This window comes from Triticum dicoccoides, chromosome 2B (assembly GCF_002162155.2).
Source record: "Triticum dicoccoides isolate Atlit2015 ecotype Zavitan chromosome 2B, WEW_v2.0, whole genome shotgun sequence".
NCBI lineage: Eukaryota > Viridiplantae > Streptophyta > Magnoliopsida > Poales > Poaceae > Triticum > Triticum dicoccoides.
Window position 1 is genome coordinate 584,042,518 of NC_041383.1, and position 17,120 is coordinate 584,059,637.

General features: G+C 49.5%; 1 protein-coding gene across 1 annotated transcript; it reads left to right on the forward strand.

Annotated features, from left to right (window-relative positions):
• Positions 1-1,155: 1,155 nt before the first annotated feature.
• LOC119361024 lies at positions 1,156-2,461 on the forward strand. The gene is made up of 3 exons (XM_037626422.1): positions 1,156-1,164; positions 1,794-2,126; positions 2,222-2,461. The coding sequence occupies exons 1-3, from the start codon at positions 1,156-1,158 to the stop codon at positions 2,459-2,461; spliced, it is 582 nt and encodes a 193-aa protein (XP_037482319.1).
• The last annotated feature ends 14,659 nt before the right edge of the window (positions 2,462-17,120 follow it).

The window sequence follows — 17,120 nt, forward strand, 5'->3', positions numbered from 1 at the left end:
TCCGGGGGGCGGGGCTGGCCGGCGAGGGCGACAGCGGCGGGGAAGGAGAGAGGCGGGCGCGCGGGGGAGGGGAGACAAAGAAAGAGAGAGAGGGGAGATGACACGACCCATTAAGTGGACCTTCTTTGCCGTCTGCTGGTAGACGGCAAAGAGGGCGGCCGTTAAGGGCTGGCCTACGTCTCCTCTTTGCCGTCCGCTGGCGGACGACAAAGAACCTGACCTAGCCACGCCGTGCCCTGTGGGGCCCACCTGGCCCTTTGTCGTCTGCCTTCCAGCTCTTTGCTGTCAGCTGGCTGACGGCAAAGAATCAGCTGACGACAAATACCCATTTTTCCATCAGCCCTTTCTTTGCCGTCAGCTTTGTGGAAGCGTACGACAAAGAGCCTCTTTGCCGTCAGCTGGACGATGACAAAGATGTGGCAGACGGCAAATTGCCAGATTCCAGTAGTGTTTGATTAACGAGCTAGTCAAGTAGAGACATACTAGGGACACTATGTTTTGTCTATGTATTCACACATGTACTAAGTTTCCGGTTAATACAATTCTAGCATGAATAATAAACATTTATCATGATATAAGGAAATGTATAAATAACAACTTTATTATTGCCTCTAGGGCATATTTCTTTCACCATATGCATACAAAGTCTGCTATTCCCCGCAACCACTTCAGGCTTTAGGAATTCTATCCAGGCCAGTAAGGACGCATTTGGTAGCCTGTATTAGGCCCAGCCAGGCCCGCGCGGGATGAAAATGGGTTGTTTGGATGCTTGTGTTTACTGTGTGGCCCCCATAGCATGAACCTCAAAGCACCCCTCAGCCTAGCCTGATAGGAACGGCTGAATCGACCATTTCCAGTGAGCCAGGCTCGAGCGATGCATGGGAGGGAGATGGCGGGAGCGATGGCGCATCTCCAAAAAAGTGGCGGACTGAATTTGAGTCACCGCACACCGATTCGGTCGCCCTATATATCGAGGGTCACCGCCGCGACAAAACTCCCACCACCATTTCCCCCCTCTCGAGCTTTCCCTCCGGCGCGGATCCACTTTGACAACAAGGCAAGCGGCGCATCTACTCCAGCGACCGGTTGACTGCGGCGGCGGGTAAGCTCCTCCTCCTCTCTGATGTGTCAGGCACCTGCTCCGCGGCCGTTGTGATGGCCTATGTAAGTTCAATCACCACCTACTCTTTTCTAGTTCTAGCTAGATCTGTCCATGTGCTAAGGTTAAGTCGTCTAATCTGTTTGACTGTGATGGTGTAGTAGTAGTTGTGATGGATTTGGAGCATGCTAGGGGTTGTTTCCATGTGGGCAAGTGTTGGTAGTTAGTGGTCATGGATGAATCGGTGGTATGATAGTGTGCAAGTGTTGAACAAGATCATCCATGTGTCCATGATTAGTGCTCTGTTCTCCATGATTAGTGCTCTATTATGTTGTGGTATGCTTTAGCTGTGGTATGCTTGCGCATGTGTTACTGCTAGTTCAATCTGTCCATGGTGTAATGCTAGTTCAATCTACTGCTAGTTCGATCTGTCCATGTTGTACTGCTAGTTCATATTGTCCACGTGTAGTGTTTTGTGGTGTTGATGACACTTACATTTGTAGGACATGACCACACAAGAGTTTAATCAGGCCATCGTGCTGTCCGAGAGCCAGTTCCCACCATCCTACATCGAGGACTCCCAGCCTCCTCTGGAACAGATGCCTCTTGATTCAGAGTTTTTGAGGTGCCACCTACGGTTCCTCCATTTGTGCTAGCTCAGCCCAATGTTCTTGCTCATGCTCCTGCTCTAAAGGCAGCAGCAAAGGAGAATAAGGATGGCAGGGGGAACAACATGAAATGGCAGTCGTTCCTCTCCACTTTTGTGCTTAACAAGATGTGTGAGATCATAGCTAGCAGGGTGAGGACTGACAAGGGCTTCAAGGAGGTGCACTTGAACCTTGTTGCAAACCAGGTATTCAACTTCTATGGACAGGAGGTCACCTTGACCCAGGTGTACAACCACCTAAGGAAGTGGAGAGCGAGGTGGATCACTACATCAAAGCTCAGAGACATCAGCGGTGCTTCATGGGATGAGGACACCTGCTCAATCCTTCTGGAGGCAGAGCACTACCAAGGCCACGTCGCAGTTAGCTCACAAACCATGCCATTCTAACAAACCAGCAGTTCAAGCCTATGAACCATTACCATACTAACTAACCTCTCTGCCCTGTTTCTTCTTAGGCTCACCCCAAGGATGCAGAGTTCCTCAACACCCCTATCCAGAACTACCACCAGATGCAGCAGATCTTCTCCTTCAGCCTGGCAACCGGCAAGCATGCCATGGGCTCTAGTCAGCCACTGGGCTCGCCTCTGCCGGAGTATCCAGACACCCGAGAGTCAGACACCATCAATGTTGATGCTCCTGAGAAGGATGGTGAGCACGTTCCTATGCTCGATAGGAAGAGGAAGCGGGCGGGCTAAATGGAGGAGGAGCTGAGTGTTGGGAAATGTTGCATGGAAAACAAAAAAAGTTCTATGCACACGCAAGATCTATCCATGGAGATGCATAGCAACGAGAGGGGAGAGTGTGTCTATGTACCCTCGTAGACCGTAAGCAGAAGCGTTTAGTAACGCGGTTGATGTAGTCGAACTTCTTCGCGATCCAACCGATAAAGTACCGAACGTACGGCACCTCCGCGTTCAACGCACATTCAGCTCGGTTACGTCCTTGCCTTCTTGATCTGGAAAGATGGCGAAGTAGTGTATGAGTACCGACAGCATGATGGCATGGTGTCGGTGGTGGTGATGCTATCTCTGCAGGGCTTCGCCTAAGCACTATGAGAATATGACCGAGGGACGAAACTGTGGAGAGGGGCGCCGCACATGGCTAAAATATTTTCGTGGTTTTGTGTGGCGCCCCCCTCCCACATAGGTTGGGGGAGAGGGGAGCAGCCAGGAGGCGCCCCAAGTAGGGCTGAATCTTACTTGGGCTCCTGCCCTAGCCGCGCCCCCTTACCATATTTGCCGGAGGGGAAATCAAATGGGAGGAGAGGGAAGGAAGGGGGAGGTCGACTCCCCACTTTCCTTATCTCCCCAAGGGTTGCGGCCTAGGAGGGGAGTGCCAGCCCTTGTGGGCTGGTGTGTTCCCCCCTTTGGCCCATATGGGCCATTAACCTCCCGGGTTACCCGGAACCCCTTCTGCTGATCCGATGACTACCCGGTGCACTCCGAAACTCTTTTGGTGTCTGAATATCATCGTCCTATATATCAATCTTTACCTCCAGACCATTCTAGAGCTCCTCGTCATGTTTGTTATCTCATCCTGGACTCCGAACAACATTCGGTCACCAAATCATATAACTCACATAACACATATCGCCAATGAATGTTAAGCGTGCGGACCCTATGGGTTCGAGAACTATGTAGACATGACCGAGACACCTCTCCGGTCAATAACCAATAGCGGAACATGGATTCCCATATTGGTTCATACAAATTCTACGAAGATCTTTATCAGTCGAACCATTATGACAACATACGCAATTCCCTTTGTCTGTCGGTATGTTACTTGCCTGGGATTCGATCGTCATTATCTTCATACCTAGTTTAGTCTCGTTACCGGCAAGTCTCTTCACTCGTTCCGTAATAGATCATCTCATAATTAACTCCTTTGTCATTTTCTTGCAGGCTTATTATGATGTGTATTACCGAGAGGGCCCAGAGATACCTCTCTGATACTCAGAGTGACAAATTCCAATCTTGATCCATGCCAACTCAACAAACACCTTCGGAGATACCTGTAGTGCATCTTTATGATCACCCAGTTACATTGTGATGTTTGATAGCACACAAGGTATTCCCCTGGTATTCGGGAGTTGCATGATCTCATAGTCAAAGGAATATGTATTTGACATTAAGAAAGCAACAATAATAAACTGAACGATCATATGCTAAGCTAACGGATGGGTCTTGTCCATCACATCATTCTCCTAATGATGTGATACCATTATCAAGTGACAACACATGTCTATGGTTAGTAAACCTTAACCATCTTTGATGAACGAGCAAGTCTAGTAGAGGCTCACTAGGGACATGGTATTTGTTTATGTATCCGCACATGTATTTAAGTTTCGATCAATACAATTCTAGCATGAATAATAAACCTTTATCATGAATAAGGAAATATAAAATAACAACTTTATTATTGCTTCTAGGGCATATTTCCTTTAGTCTCCCGCTTGCACTAGAGTTAATAATCTAGTTCACATCGCCATGTGATTAATACCCATAGTTCACATCGCCATGTGACTAACATCGAAGAGTTTATTAGAGTCAATAATCTAGTTCACATCGCCATGTGATTGATACCCAAAGAGTACTAAGGTGTGATCTTGTTTTGCTTGTGAGAGAGGTTTAGTCAACGGGTCTGCCATATTCAGATCCATATGTATTTTTGAAAATTTCTATGTCTACAATGCTCTGCATGGAGCTACTCTAGCTAATTGCTCCCACTTTCAATATGTATCCAGATTGAGACTCAAAGTCATCGGAATTGATGTCAAAGCTTGCATCAACATAACCCTTTACGACAAACTCTTTATCACCTCCATAACCGAGAAACATTTCCTTAGTCTTCTTAGGTAACTAAGAGTAATTTTGACTTAATCGTTGTCCAGTGATCCACTCCTGGATCACTATTGTACCCCCTTGCCAAACTCATGGCAAGGCACACAACAGGTCTGGTACACAGCATGACATACTTTATAGAACCTATGGCTGAGTGATGCCTACTACACAACCTTCTTCTTGTAGACGTTGTTGGGCCTGCAAGTGCACATGTTTGTAGGACAATAGCAAATTTCCCTCAAGTGGATGACCTAAGGTTTATCAATCCGTGGGAGGCATAGGATGAAAATGGTGTCTCTCAAACAACCCTGCAACCAAATAACAAAGAGTCTCTTCTGTCCCCAACACACCCAATACAATGGTAAATTGTATAGGTGCACTAGTTCGGCGAAGAGATAGTGATACAAGTGCAATATGGATAGTAGATAAAGGTTTTTGTAATCTGAAATAATAAAAACAGCAAGGTAACTAATGATAAAAGTGAGTGTAAACGGTATTGCAATGATAGGAAACAAGGCCTAGGGTTCATACTTTCACTAGTGCAAGTTCTCTCAACAATAATAACATAGATAGATCATATAACAATCCCTCAACATGCAACAAAGAGTCACTCCAAAGACACTAATAGCGGAGAACAGACAAAGAGATTATGGTAGGGTACGAAACCACCTCAAAGTTATTCTTTCGGATCAATCTATTCAAGAGTTCGTACTAGAATAACACCTTAAGACACAAATCAACCAAAACCCTAATGTCACCTAGATACTCCATTGTCACCTCAAGTATCCATGGGCATGATTATATGATATGCATCACACAATCTCAGATTCATCCAACCAACACAAAGTACTTCAAAGAGTGCCCCAAAGTTTCTACCAGAGAGTCAATAACGTGTGCCAACCCCTATGCATAGGTTCATGTGCGGAACCCGCAAGTTGGTCAGCAAAACATACATCAAGTGGCACGTGATATCCCATTGTCACCACAGATAAATACGGAAAGACATACATCAAGTGTTCCCAAAGTAAAGATTCAATCCGATAAGATAACTTCAAGAGGGAAACTCAATTCATCACAAGAGAGTAGAGGGGGGAGAAACATCATAAGATCCAACTATAATAGCAAAGCTCACGATACATCAAGATCGTGCCATAGAGAGAACACGAGAGAGAGAGAGAGAGAGAGAGAGAGAGAGAGAGAGAGATCAAACACATAGCTACTGGTACATACCCTCAGCCCCGAGGGTGAACTACTCCCTCCTCGTCATGGATAGCGCCGGGATGATGAAGATGGCCACCGGTGATGGATTCCCCCTCCGGCAGGGTGCCGGAATGGGCTCCCGAGAGGTTTTTGGTGGCTACAGAGGCTTGTGGCGGCAGAACTCCAGATCTATCTTGATTTCTGATGGTTTTAGGGTACGTAGGCATATATAGGTGAAAGAAGTCGGTCGGGGGGTACTCGAGGGGTCCACGAGACAGGGGGCCGCAGCCTGTAGGGGGGGCGCCCCCCCTATCTCCTGGGCTCGTCGAGTATCTTCTGACTTGATCTCTAAGCCTCCAGGATGATATTCTTCCAAAAAATCACGATGCCGAAGGTTTCATTCCGTTTGGACTCCGTTTGATATTCCTTTTCTTCGAAATACTGAAACTGGCAATAAAACAGCAATACGGGCTGGGCCTCCGGTTAATAGTTAGTCCCGAAAGTAATATAGAAGTGTATAGTAAAGCCCATAATCATTCAATACACATAATAATATAGCATGAATGCTTCATAAATTATAGATACGTTGGAGACGTATCACTGAGGCATAGGGAATGACTTTCATTCTCTCTCTATCTTCTACCGTAGTCGGGATTTGAGTCTTACTCAACTTCACATCTTGCAACACACACAAGAACACTTTCTTTGACGGGCCCATTTTGAGTTTCTTCAAAAACTTTGCCAAGGTATCTGCCTTGTGAAAGTCCTATTAACCATCTCGATCTATTCCTATAGATCTTGATGCTCAATATGTAAGTAGCTATCGGGGAACATAGTAATTTCAAAAATAATCCTACGCACATGCAAGATCATGGTGATTGTCGGTGTCAAAACCGGCGGATCTCGGGTAGGGGGTCCCGAACTGTGCGTCTAGGCGGATGGTAACAAGAGACAAGGGACACGATGTTTTACCCAGGTTCGGGCCCTCTTGATGGAGGTAAAACCCTACGCCCTGCTTGATTAATATTGATGATGTGTGTTACAAGAGTGGATCTACCACGAGATCAAGGAGGCTAAACCCTAGAAGCTAGCCTATGGTATGATTGTTGTTCGTCCTATGGACTAAAGCCATCTAGTTTATATAGACACCAGAGAGGGCTAGGGTTACACAGAGTCGGTTACAATGGTAGGAGATCTACATATCCGTATCGCCAAGCTTGCCTTCCACGCCAAGGAAAGTCCCATCTGGACACGGGACGAAGTCTTCAATCTTGTATCTTCACAGTCTTGGAGTCCAGCCGATGATGATAGTTCGGCTATCCGGACACCCCCTAGTCCAGGACTCCCTCAGTAGCCCCCGAACCAGGCTTCAATGACGACGAGTCCGGCGCGTATATTGTCTTCGGCGTTGCAAGGCGGGTTCTCCTTCAAACTTCATGTTCCTGCCGAATAGTGTTCGGCTTCCTTATAAATGTTGTGCTCCTTGGCTTCTACACCCAATAATGGCCTTCTTCCACGTGTCGTATGAATGCGAAAAGCTAGGGTATTTTTACATTTTACCCCGTAGCCGTGCGAACGAGCCGCCTATAAGAGATGTGAGGATCTAGATCCAACTCACACCATCCTCCTTCCGCAAGTACTCATCGAAGCGCCTCTGACAAAAATCCATTCTATCATGGATAGTCGACGCGGCTCCTCCTCTCGCGCTCCCAGCCCTAAGCCAGAAGATTGGGGAAGATGCTCAGTTCCACACAGCGAGCTAGTGGCACTCCAAACCGAGGGATATCTCCCCCCAGCCTTCATGGTTCCGGTTCGAGCCGGACTGGCCACCTTTAGGGGTGGAAAGCAGGCGGAGAGTGTCCCCAACCCTTCCAAAGGAGAGCGGGTATGCTTCGTCCCTTATCTAATAAGGGGACTCGGATTTCCCATACACCCATTTCTTCGGGGGCTCCTGGAGTTCTACGGACTCCAGCTTCACCACCTCACACCTGCCTCCATTTTGCACATCGCGGGCTTTGTAGCCCTTTGCGAGCTGTTCTTGGGCATCGAGCCCCATTTTGCATTGTGGAAGAGATTGTTTTGCCTCGTACCCCGTTCTCATGAGGGGTCGATATATCAAGTGGGCGGAGCCGAAATATGGCGCATCGCTGGGACCGGATATCTATCCGGCACCCTGAAGAAGGCGTCTGAAGACTGGCCTTCGGAATGGTTCTACATGGAGGACGCCCCTCTGCCGGATCCAGTTCAGATCGGCCTCCCGGAGTTCAGCAATGCTTCCTTGAAGAAACGCCTGAGTTGGCGCCCGCGGAGCCCTCAACGGGAGGATGATGGGAGCGTCCATTATCTGATGGGCCGGATTAGGTTACTGGCCCACTCTGGATTGACCATGATTGGAATCATGGCCACGTGCATTATGCGAGGGGTGCAGCCGCTCCAATATAGGGGCCACCCTATGTGGGATTTCAACGGGGAAGATGACGCCACCCGTCATGGCCGCAGAGGGCCGGGCTCGGCAGCCGATCTGGTAAAGATTCTGTCCGGCTTGTACAAGGGTGAGGAGGAGGACTTCCTCCGCACGAGTCCATTGAATGGATTCTCCATGAATAACCCTCGGAGCTGGGTAAGTGGACGTTTATCTACCCAATCCATACTTCCAAAGTATTTTACTTTATGATTTCGATGCAAGAGCTGCGCCGGGACGTGGAGGGCATACAAAGCCTAACTCCACAGCCCGAGGATCCGGAACGGTCCCTTGATCCGGCCTCCGAAGAGGATCCGGACATAAAGGTGGAGCTGATTGACGGGGTGTTCCACCAACTTATCATGGACAATGCTCTAGTCGCCATTACGGCTGACTACCCCGGTTTGTTTCCGGCCTCCCAGGTGACTATCCTATACTGATGGTGCATCGCAGGAGGTGCCTTTAAGGCGGGAAGCCGAACCCGCGGCGGCTGACCAGCAAGGGTCAATTCGGCCCAGCAGGCGGAAGAGGAGTGTGACGCGAACCGAAACGTCACTGCAATGGTACGGTGCACCGCTGTTTTTAAGGGAAGGATCCCTAGGAGGTATATTAATGCTCATAACTTTTCCAGGAGAAAGAGCGCTCGCCGGACAGTGTCCGGAGAGGTTGCCAATCAAGCCTCTGCCAGCCATGCTCCAACGCGTGGTCCGGAAGGGGAGGCGAATACAAGGCATGAGCCGGATGCTCCTCCGATGAAGGATGCCGACAGGCTGTCCGCCACCCCGTCTAAGGTGGAGAGCGCCATGAATCACAGGCGTCGCCGAACAGTTCTTCGTGACGTGTGTTTCTCCCCGGAGGCGTTGAATGCCTTTGATGCGGGAGACGCGCACCTCCGTGCCACTCAAGATGGTTTAACCAGAGCCACGGAGCAGTATGTGAAGGACATACGGGTAAGTAATCTTAATAGTTATATATGCCAGTAGCCCCCGAGACTTAAAATAGTTAAAATAACTGATTTAAGGATCATTTATTATGCAGGATCTTACGGAGAAGAATACCCACCTGTCCCAGGAGCTTCAAGAGTGCAAGGCCCAACTTGAGGCCGCACTGGCCGCCACAGGGGGAGCCACAGAGACCCCCGCTGGTAATACGTACTTCAAAAAGATAAGTAGTTAACAAAGTGCGGCGTGTGCGTAAATCTGACAATTACATTGCAGAGGGCGCCGGACTAGATCCGGACAAGCAACAGCTACTGCGTCAGCTGAAGGCCGGCGAGAGGGTGCTTATGAAGGTGCAGCAGGAGAGGAACAAGCTCCAAGATGCCCACACACAGCTAGGAGAAGAGCTGAAAGATGTTCGGGCCCAGCTATCTGGCTCCGTGAAGGAGAATTAGCGGCTTCGTCGCGGCATTTATAGTAAGTGCTTGAGCAAATTCCTTTGAAAAGAAGAATTCGGCGAGGAAGTCGATTGACAGAAATGTGTCTTTAGGTGTGCTCACAGGTCGTCCTGCGGAGGAAATGCCCGGTTCAACGTGTGACCAACTTCCCGAGCTGGTGCAACTATTCGAACGTGTTCGGCAGGCGATGAGTGGCGTCGTTCAGGCCTTATGGCCTTCCGTCTCCCTACCTGAGGGCCTTGGAGGGCTTGCTGAGAAGCTTCAGGGAGTACAGCGACGTCTCCGTCTGTGGAAGATATCGGCCTGCCGTCAAGGCGCCAGGGAGGCCTGGGCCATGGTGAAGATGCGGTACCCGAAGGCTGACCCAAACCACATGGCCGAGGTCGGACCTGTGGGGCCTAATGGGAAGGAGATCCCTGTGAGCTTGATGTACGGCCAAGTAGAGCTGGCCGCAAAATATTCCCAACAGGACTGTAAGTTAGACAGCCTGTTAGATGGGATTGAAGAGGAGTACAATCAGTCAATTTGACGATATAATTTTAAAATGACATGTAAAATGCCTTCTAGCCGGATTGTAGAATGTTTGCCTTTGCGGACCTTTTCGCTTCAACCTCGGGACCCGACAGTCCGGAGTGTGTCCGAATACCCTGACGGTTATAAAAGAACCGGGGCATGCATGGAGACAAGGCGTAGGGGTCATAATTGCTTTATCAGACAAGTGCCCAACTAGCTATGTTATATTACATGGTTAGTAAGAAACATCTTCCAGGGAGAATAGTTTCGTTAAGGGTTCCTTTCCCTGGGAGGCATGCCCTAAAGTGCATGTCCGGACTGCGAAAATAGCAGAAAAGCATCTGGGGGCAGATAAATAAGTAAGTAATAAATCATCTTTCAAGTCACCGACCGAATATTCTCTTAAGAACGCTAGCTTTCGGCTTCACCCAGTCTGAGGTAAACATCCGGCTGACCCGGCAGTAACAATCGCAGAGGTGCTCCCTTTACCTCCTAGCCGAACAATCGGGAACGTAGGGGTAAGCACAGGAGCCAGGCAACCCAGCTTGGCCAAAACTTAAGTCATATCGATGCATATAATGGTGATCAAAAGGTACATGCGGAAGTGTGACACATGTGGTGGGCATGAAGCCCATATAAATAAGCTTCTGTTAAAGAAGCCCCCAGGTATAATGAGTGCTAGGAGCACATCAAGTGTGTGCGAACAATGCGCAAATCAGCCTATCAAAGGTATTGAAAAAAAAGTGGGAAGAAGGAGGGGGACAAGAGACAGTGAAAATGTAAAAAGGTGGACGGAGGAGTGAGACGAACTCTGAGTCCGGCGTTAGGCGTAGAATCTTTGGAGACGGGCTGCGTTCCATGGGTTCGGCTCGAGTCGGTTGTCGGATGCGTTACGTAGACGGTATGTTCCGCCGGTCAGGACTTGGTCGATGATGAAGGGACCTTCCCACTTGGGCTTAAGTTTGTCCTTTTTCTTGTCCGGCAGGCGTAGAACAAGTTTGCCAACATTGTAAGTTTTGGCCCGTACTTCTCTGCTTTGATATTTTCGAGCCTGCTGCTGATAGAATGCAAAACGAGCTTTTGCCACGTCCCGCTCCTCCTCTAAGGCGTCCAAACTGTCCTGCCGATCCAACTCGGCTTCTCTTTCTTCGTACATGCGCATGCGAGGTGAGTCATGAATTATATCGCAGGGCAGGACTGCCTCTGCGCCGTACACCATAAAAATGGTGTGAATCCGGTAGTGCGGTTTGGCATGGTCCGCAGCCCCCAGAGTACGGAGTCGAGCTCCTCTACCCAGTGCATGTTAGATTCCTTGAGGGACCGCACTAGTCTGGGTTTAATGCCGCTCATGATTAGACCATTTGCTCGCTCGACTTAACCATTAGTTTGGGGGTGATAGATTGAAGCGTAGTCGAGCTTGATGCCCATGTTTTTGCACCAGAGTTTAACCTCGTCGGCCGTGAAATTCGTGCCGTTATCAGTGATGATGCTGTGGAGGACGCTGAAACGGTGTACTACCCCGGATATGAAGTCTACCACAGGTCCGGATTCTGCCGTTTTAACCGGCTTGGCCTCTATCCATTTGGTGAATTTGTCCACCATGACCAATAAGTATTTGTGCTTGTGGGTTCCCCCTTTAAGGGGTCCAACCATGTCAAGCCCCCAGACCGCGAACGACCAGGTGATGGGTATAGTTTTGAGGGTGGTGGGTGGCATGTGGCTCTGATTAGCAAAGAGCTGGCAACCGACGCATCGTTGGACTAAGTCCTGAGCATCTGCCCGGGCTGTTGGCCAATAAAATCCTGTATGCAAGGCCTTGCCTACAAGGGCCCGGGCTGCAGCATGGTGCCCGCCGAGTCCGGCGTGAATTTCAGCCAGGAGATTTCGCCTTTCCTCTTCGAAGATACACCTTTGAAGGACTCCGGTTGTGCTTTTCTTATAAAGTTCTCCCTCATGGACCTTGTAGGCTTTAGATCGCCGAACTATGCAGCGGGCCTCATTTTGGTCTTCGGGAAGTTCCTGCCTGATTAAGTAGGCTAGGAATGGTTCTGTCCACGGGGCAATTACTGCCATTATTTCGTGGGCTGAAGGTGTTATTTCATTGGCTGAGCCGCCGATTATGTCAGAATGGTCTGAGTTAGGTGATGCAGCTGGTTTCGGATTGTTACTCCTCTTCCCATAAGACGGATGGCTTAAAGAGCCGTTCCAGGAGGATGTTTGGAGGGACGGCGTCACGTTTTCCGCTGATGCGTGCCAGCACGTCTGCTGCCTGGTTATTATCCCGGGCTACATGGTGGAATTCGAGTCCTTCGAACCGAGCTGACATTTTTAGGACGGCGTTGCGGTAGGCTGCCATTTTCAGATCTTTGGCGTCAAAGTCTCCATTTACTTGGGATATTGCGAGGTTTGAATCCCTGCGCACCTCTAGGCGTTGAATGCCCATGAAGATTGCCATCCGGAGGCCATGTAGAAGGCCTCGTATTCGGCTGCGTTGTTGGAGTCCATGTACATTATTTGAAGTACGTATTGTACTGTGTCTCCGGTTGGGTACATCAAGACGATGCCAGCCCCCAAGCCAGCCAACATTTTGGATCCGTCGAAATGCATGATCCAATTGGAGTACGCACCGTACTCTTTAAGGAGTTCAGCTTCGGTCCATTCGGCGACGAAGTCAGCCAGAACTTGCGACTTTATAGCTCGCCGTGGTTTGTAGGTTATGTCAAATGGTAAGAGCTCAATGGCCCATTTTGCAATCCTGCCCGTTGCATCGCGATTGTTTATAATATCGTTGAGAGGTACTTCGGAGGCCACCGTTATGGAACACTCTTGAAAGTAGTGTCGCAGCTTCCAGGATGCCATGAACACCGCGTACGCTATCTTTTCATAATGTGGGTACCGGGACTTGCATGGAGTTAAGACAGTGGATACGTAGTACACTGGTTTTTGAAGAGGGAATCTGTGCCCTTCTGTTTCTCGTTCGACGACGAGTACCGCACTGAAAACTTGATGTGTTGCTGCGATATATAATAACATAGGTTCGCCCAGGTTGGGCGCGGCCAGGACCGGATTTGTTGCTAGTATGGCCTTGATTTCTTCGAGTCCGGCCATGGCAGCATCCGTCCATTCAAAGTGTTCGGTGCGCCGGAGGAGGCGATAGAGGGGCAGAGCCTTTTCTCCCAAACAGGAGATGAAGCGGCTTAGAGCCGTTATGCATCCAGTTAGTTTTTGTATTTGCTTGAGGTCTTTTGGGATATCCAATTGTGACAGAGCTCGGATCTTGGCTGGGTTTGCTTCAATTCCTCTACCGGATACAATGAAGCCCAAAAGCTTTCCGGCTGGTACTCTGAAGACACATTTTTTCGGGTTGAGCTTAATGTCATATGCTCGGAGGTTGTCGAATGTCACCCTCAAGTCGTCTACTAGAGTTTCGACGTGTTTGGTCTTGACGACCACATCGTCTACATATGCCTCTACTGTTTGCCTATCTGGGTAGCCAGACATGTCTGAATCATGCGCTGATATGTTGCGCCGGTGTTTTTGAGTCCGAAGGGCATTGTGTCGAAGCAGAATGGCCCATATGGAGTAATGAATGCTGTTGCAGCCTGGTCTTTTTCTGCCATCTTGATTTGATGGTATCCGGAGTATGCCTCGAGGAAGCACAATGAATCGTGCCCTGCGGTAGCATCGATGATTTGGTCGATGCGAGGGAGGGGGAAAGGGTCCTTTGGACAGGCCTTGTTAAGGTCTTTGAAATCGACGCAAAGGCGCCAGGATTTGTCCTTTTTTGGTACCATTACTAGGTTGGCTAGCCAGTCTGGATGTTTTATATCTCTGATGAATCCGGCTTCTAAGAGTTTGGCTAGCTCCTCTCCCATGGCCTATCTTTTGGGTTCGGAAAATCGCCGAAGAGCTTGTTTGACTGGCTTGAATCCTTTTAGGATATTTAGGCTGTGCTCTGCCAGCCTGCGTGGGATTCCTGGCATGTCTGAAGGGTGCCAGGCAAAAATGTCCCAATTTTCCTGAAGGAATGCTCGTAGTGCGGCTTCTACATCAGGATTTAATTGTGCCCCAATGGAGGCCATCTTTGTGGGGTCCGTTGGATGGACCTGAAATTTGACTATTTCATCTGCTGGTTTAAAAGAGGTGGACTTGGACCTCTTATCGAGTATCACATCGTCCCTATCCACCGTGGAGCGCAGCACAGTTAGTTCCTCTGCCGCTAGGGCTTCGGATAATGCCTCTAGGGCCAATGCGGCTGTCTTATTTTTAGCGCGGAGTGCTGTATCTGGATCACTGGCGAGAGTGATTATTCCATTGGGTCCGGGCATTTTGAGCTTCATGTACCCGTAATGGGGTATATCTTGGAAGATTGTGAATGCCTCTCGCCCTAACAAGGCGTGATATCCGCTGCCGAATGGGGCCACTTGGAACGTGACCTCTTCGGACCTGTAATTGTCCGGCGAGCCGAACACTACATCTAGTGTGATTTTTCCTGTGCAGCGTAATTCTCGACTAGGGATTATTCCCCTGAAGGTTGTGCTGCTTCGCTCAATGCAGCTCCAGTCAATTTCCATTTTTTGAAGGGTTTCTTCGTAGATGAGGTTTAATCCACTGCCGCCATCCATGAGTACCTTGGTAAGACGAAAGCCATCCACTATTGGACTGAGGACCAATGCGGCTGGTGCTCTAGCTGTTCGGAATTTAGGTTCGTCGCTGGCATTGAAGGTGATAGCCGTGTCACTCCATGGATTTGTTGTTGCTACTTGGTAGACTTCGGCGAGGCTGCGGATTGTTTGTTTCCGCATGTTATTTGATGCGAAAGTCTCGAAGACTACTAATACCGTACTGGTACTGCTGGGCTGGTTGCCTGGGGCTAAAAAGCCTTCGCCACTTTGGGCCACCTGCCGTAGTATCCAACATGCTCGAATGCTATGTGTTGGAGTGGCGCCCTCCGTACTATGGATTTTGCAGGGTCCGTTGAGCCATCCCTCTAGTACGGTTCCGTACCCTTTAGGGTTTTTTTGCTTCTTGGTTTTTAACCCGGGCGCTTGAGTATGACGCACCCTTTTATTTCGGACTGGGGCTGTATTCAGGGCCGGATTGTCCCAAAACCTAGTTTCGGTTTTCCAAGCACTCTCCATCGCGCAGTATTTTTGTACAATGGTCGCTAGGTCGGCGAAGCGTGTAACTTCGCAACGACTGATGGCGTTTATATTTCCTTGTCCGTGCAATTGTTGCAGAAAATTGAAATCGCGCTTTCTTCACGGCAGTCCATTATCCTGTTCATAACCAGGAGGAATCTGGCCCAGTAATGATGTACTGTTTCATCGGGCCCTTGCCGTATTTGAGATAGATCGCTTATGTTTGGGTGGGCGGGTGGAATTAAGTTCGGAACCCCACCCGATCTGAGGCTCAAAGGCCAAGAAGCTTCTGGATTTGGAAGCTTGGTTTGTTGGATGCTTTCCAACAAATCTGGTCCGGTGTCTGACTTTAGGTTCATTATTTGATTGGCGTCCGTCCCTCCACGGGAATCCGGCATGGAGGGATCGGGAATCCGGACATAGTTGGTTTTTAACATAGAAGAAGAGTCGCCGCATTGTTCCTCTACCACAACAACGTGGTGGGTAACCTGGGGAGAGTTAATTTCTCTCAGATCGGTTTTAAGCCCAATCTGATCGTAGTCGGTAGCGACTCCCAGGGCGGCGATGCCATCCAAGAGCCCGTTTACGAAGGAGAGCTCAACCGGATCTAGTTGCTCGGCGAATTCCGAGCTGACGTGAAGATCGCTTTTAATGACCCGAGAGGTCATTGTCGGAGCGGTGGCCGAACAGGCGGTCATAAGAAAACCGCCTAGCCGGATAGTCTAGCCGGCGGCCAAAGCTCCCTTGACGACGGTGCCGTCTTTAAAGACGGGAAAAGGCATCCTTCCTGATGGCGACGGCACAGAGGAACTCTCAATGAAAGCACTAATGTCGGTGTCAAAACCGGCGGATCTCGGGTAGGGGGTCCCGAACTGTGCGTCTAGGCGGATGGTAACAGGAGACAAGGGACACGATGTTTTACCCAGGTTCAGGCCCTCTTGATGGAGGTAAAACCCTACGTCCTTCTTGATTAATATTGATGATGTGTGTTACAAGAGTGGATCTACCACGAGATCAAGGAGGCTAAACCCTAGAAGCTAGCCTATGGTATGATTGTTGTTCGTCCTATGGACTAAAGCCATCCGGTTTATATAGACACCGGAGAGGGCTAGGGTTACACAGAGTCGGTTACAATGGTAGGAGATCTACATATCCGTATCGCCAAGCTTGCCTTCCACGCCAAGGAAAGTCCCATCCAGACACGGGACGAAGTCTTCAATCTTGTATCTTCATAGTCTTGGAGTCCGGCCGATGATGATAGTTCGGCTATCCGGACACCCCCTAGTCCAGGACTCCCTCAGTGATGCATAGCAACGAGAGGGGAGAGTGTGTCCATGTACACTCTTAGACCGAAAGCGGAAGCGTTAGCACAACATGGTTGATGTAGTCGTATGTCTTCACGATCCGACCGATCAAGTACCGAACGCACGGTACCTACGAGTTCAGCACACGTTCAGCTCGATGACATCCCTCAAACTCCGATCCAGCCGACCTTTGAGGGAGAGTTCCGTCAGCACGATGGCGTGGTGATGATGTTCTACCGACACAGGTCCTCGCCTAAGCACCGCTACGATATTATCGAGGTGGATTATGGTGGAGGGGGGCACCGCACACGGCTAAGAGATCAATGATCAATTGTTGTGTCTCTAAGGGGTGCCTCCCTCCCCGTATATAAAGGAGTGGAGAAGGGGAGGGGGCCGGCCACCCTAGGTGCGCCCCATGAGGAGTCCTACTCCCACTGGGAGTAGGACTCCCCCCTTCCATGTTGGAGTAGGAGAGGAGAGTGAAGGAGAGAGAGGGAGA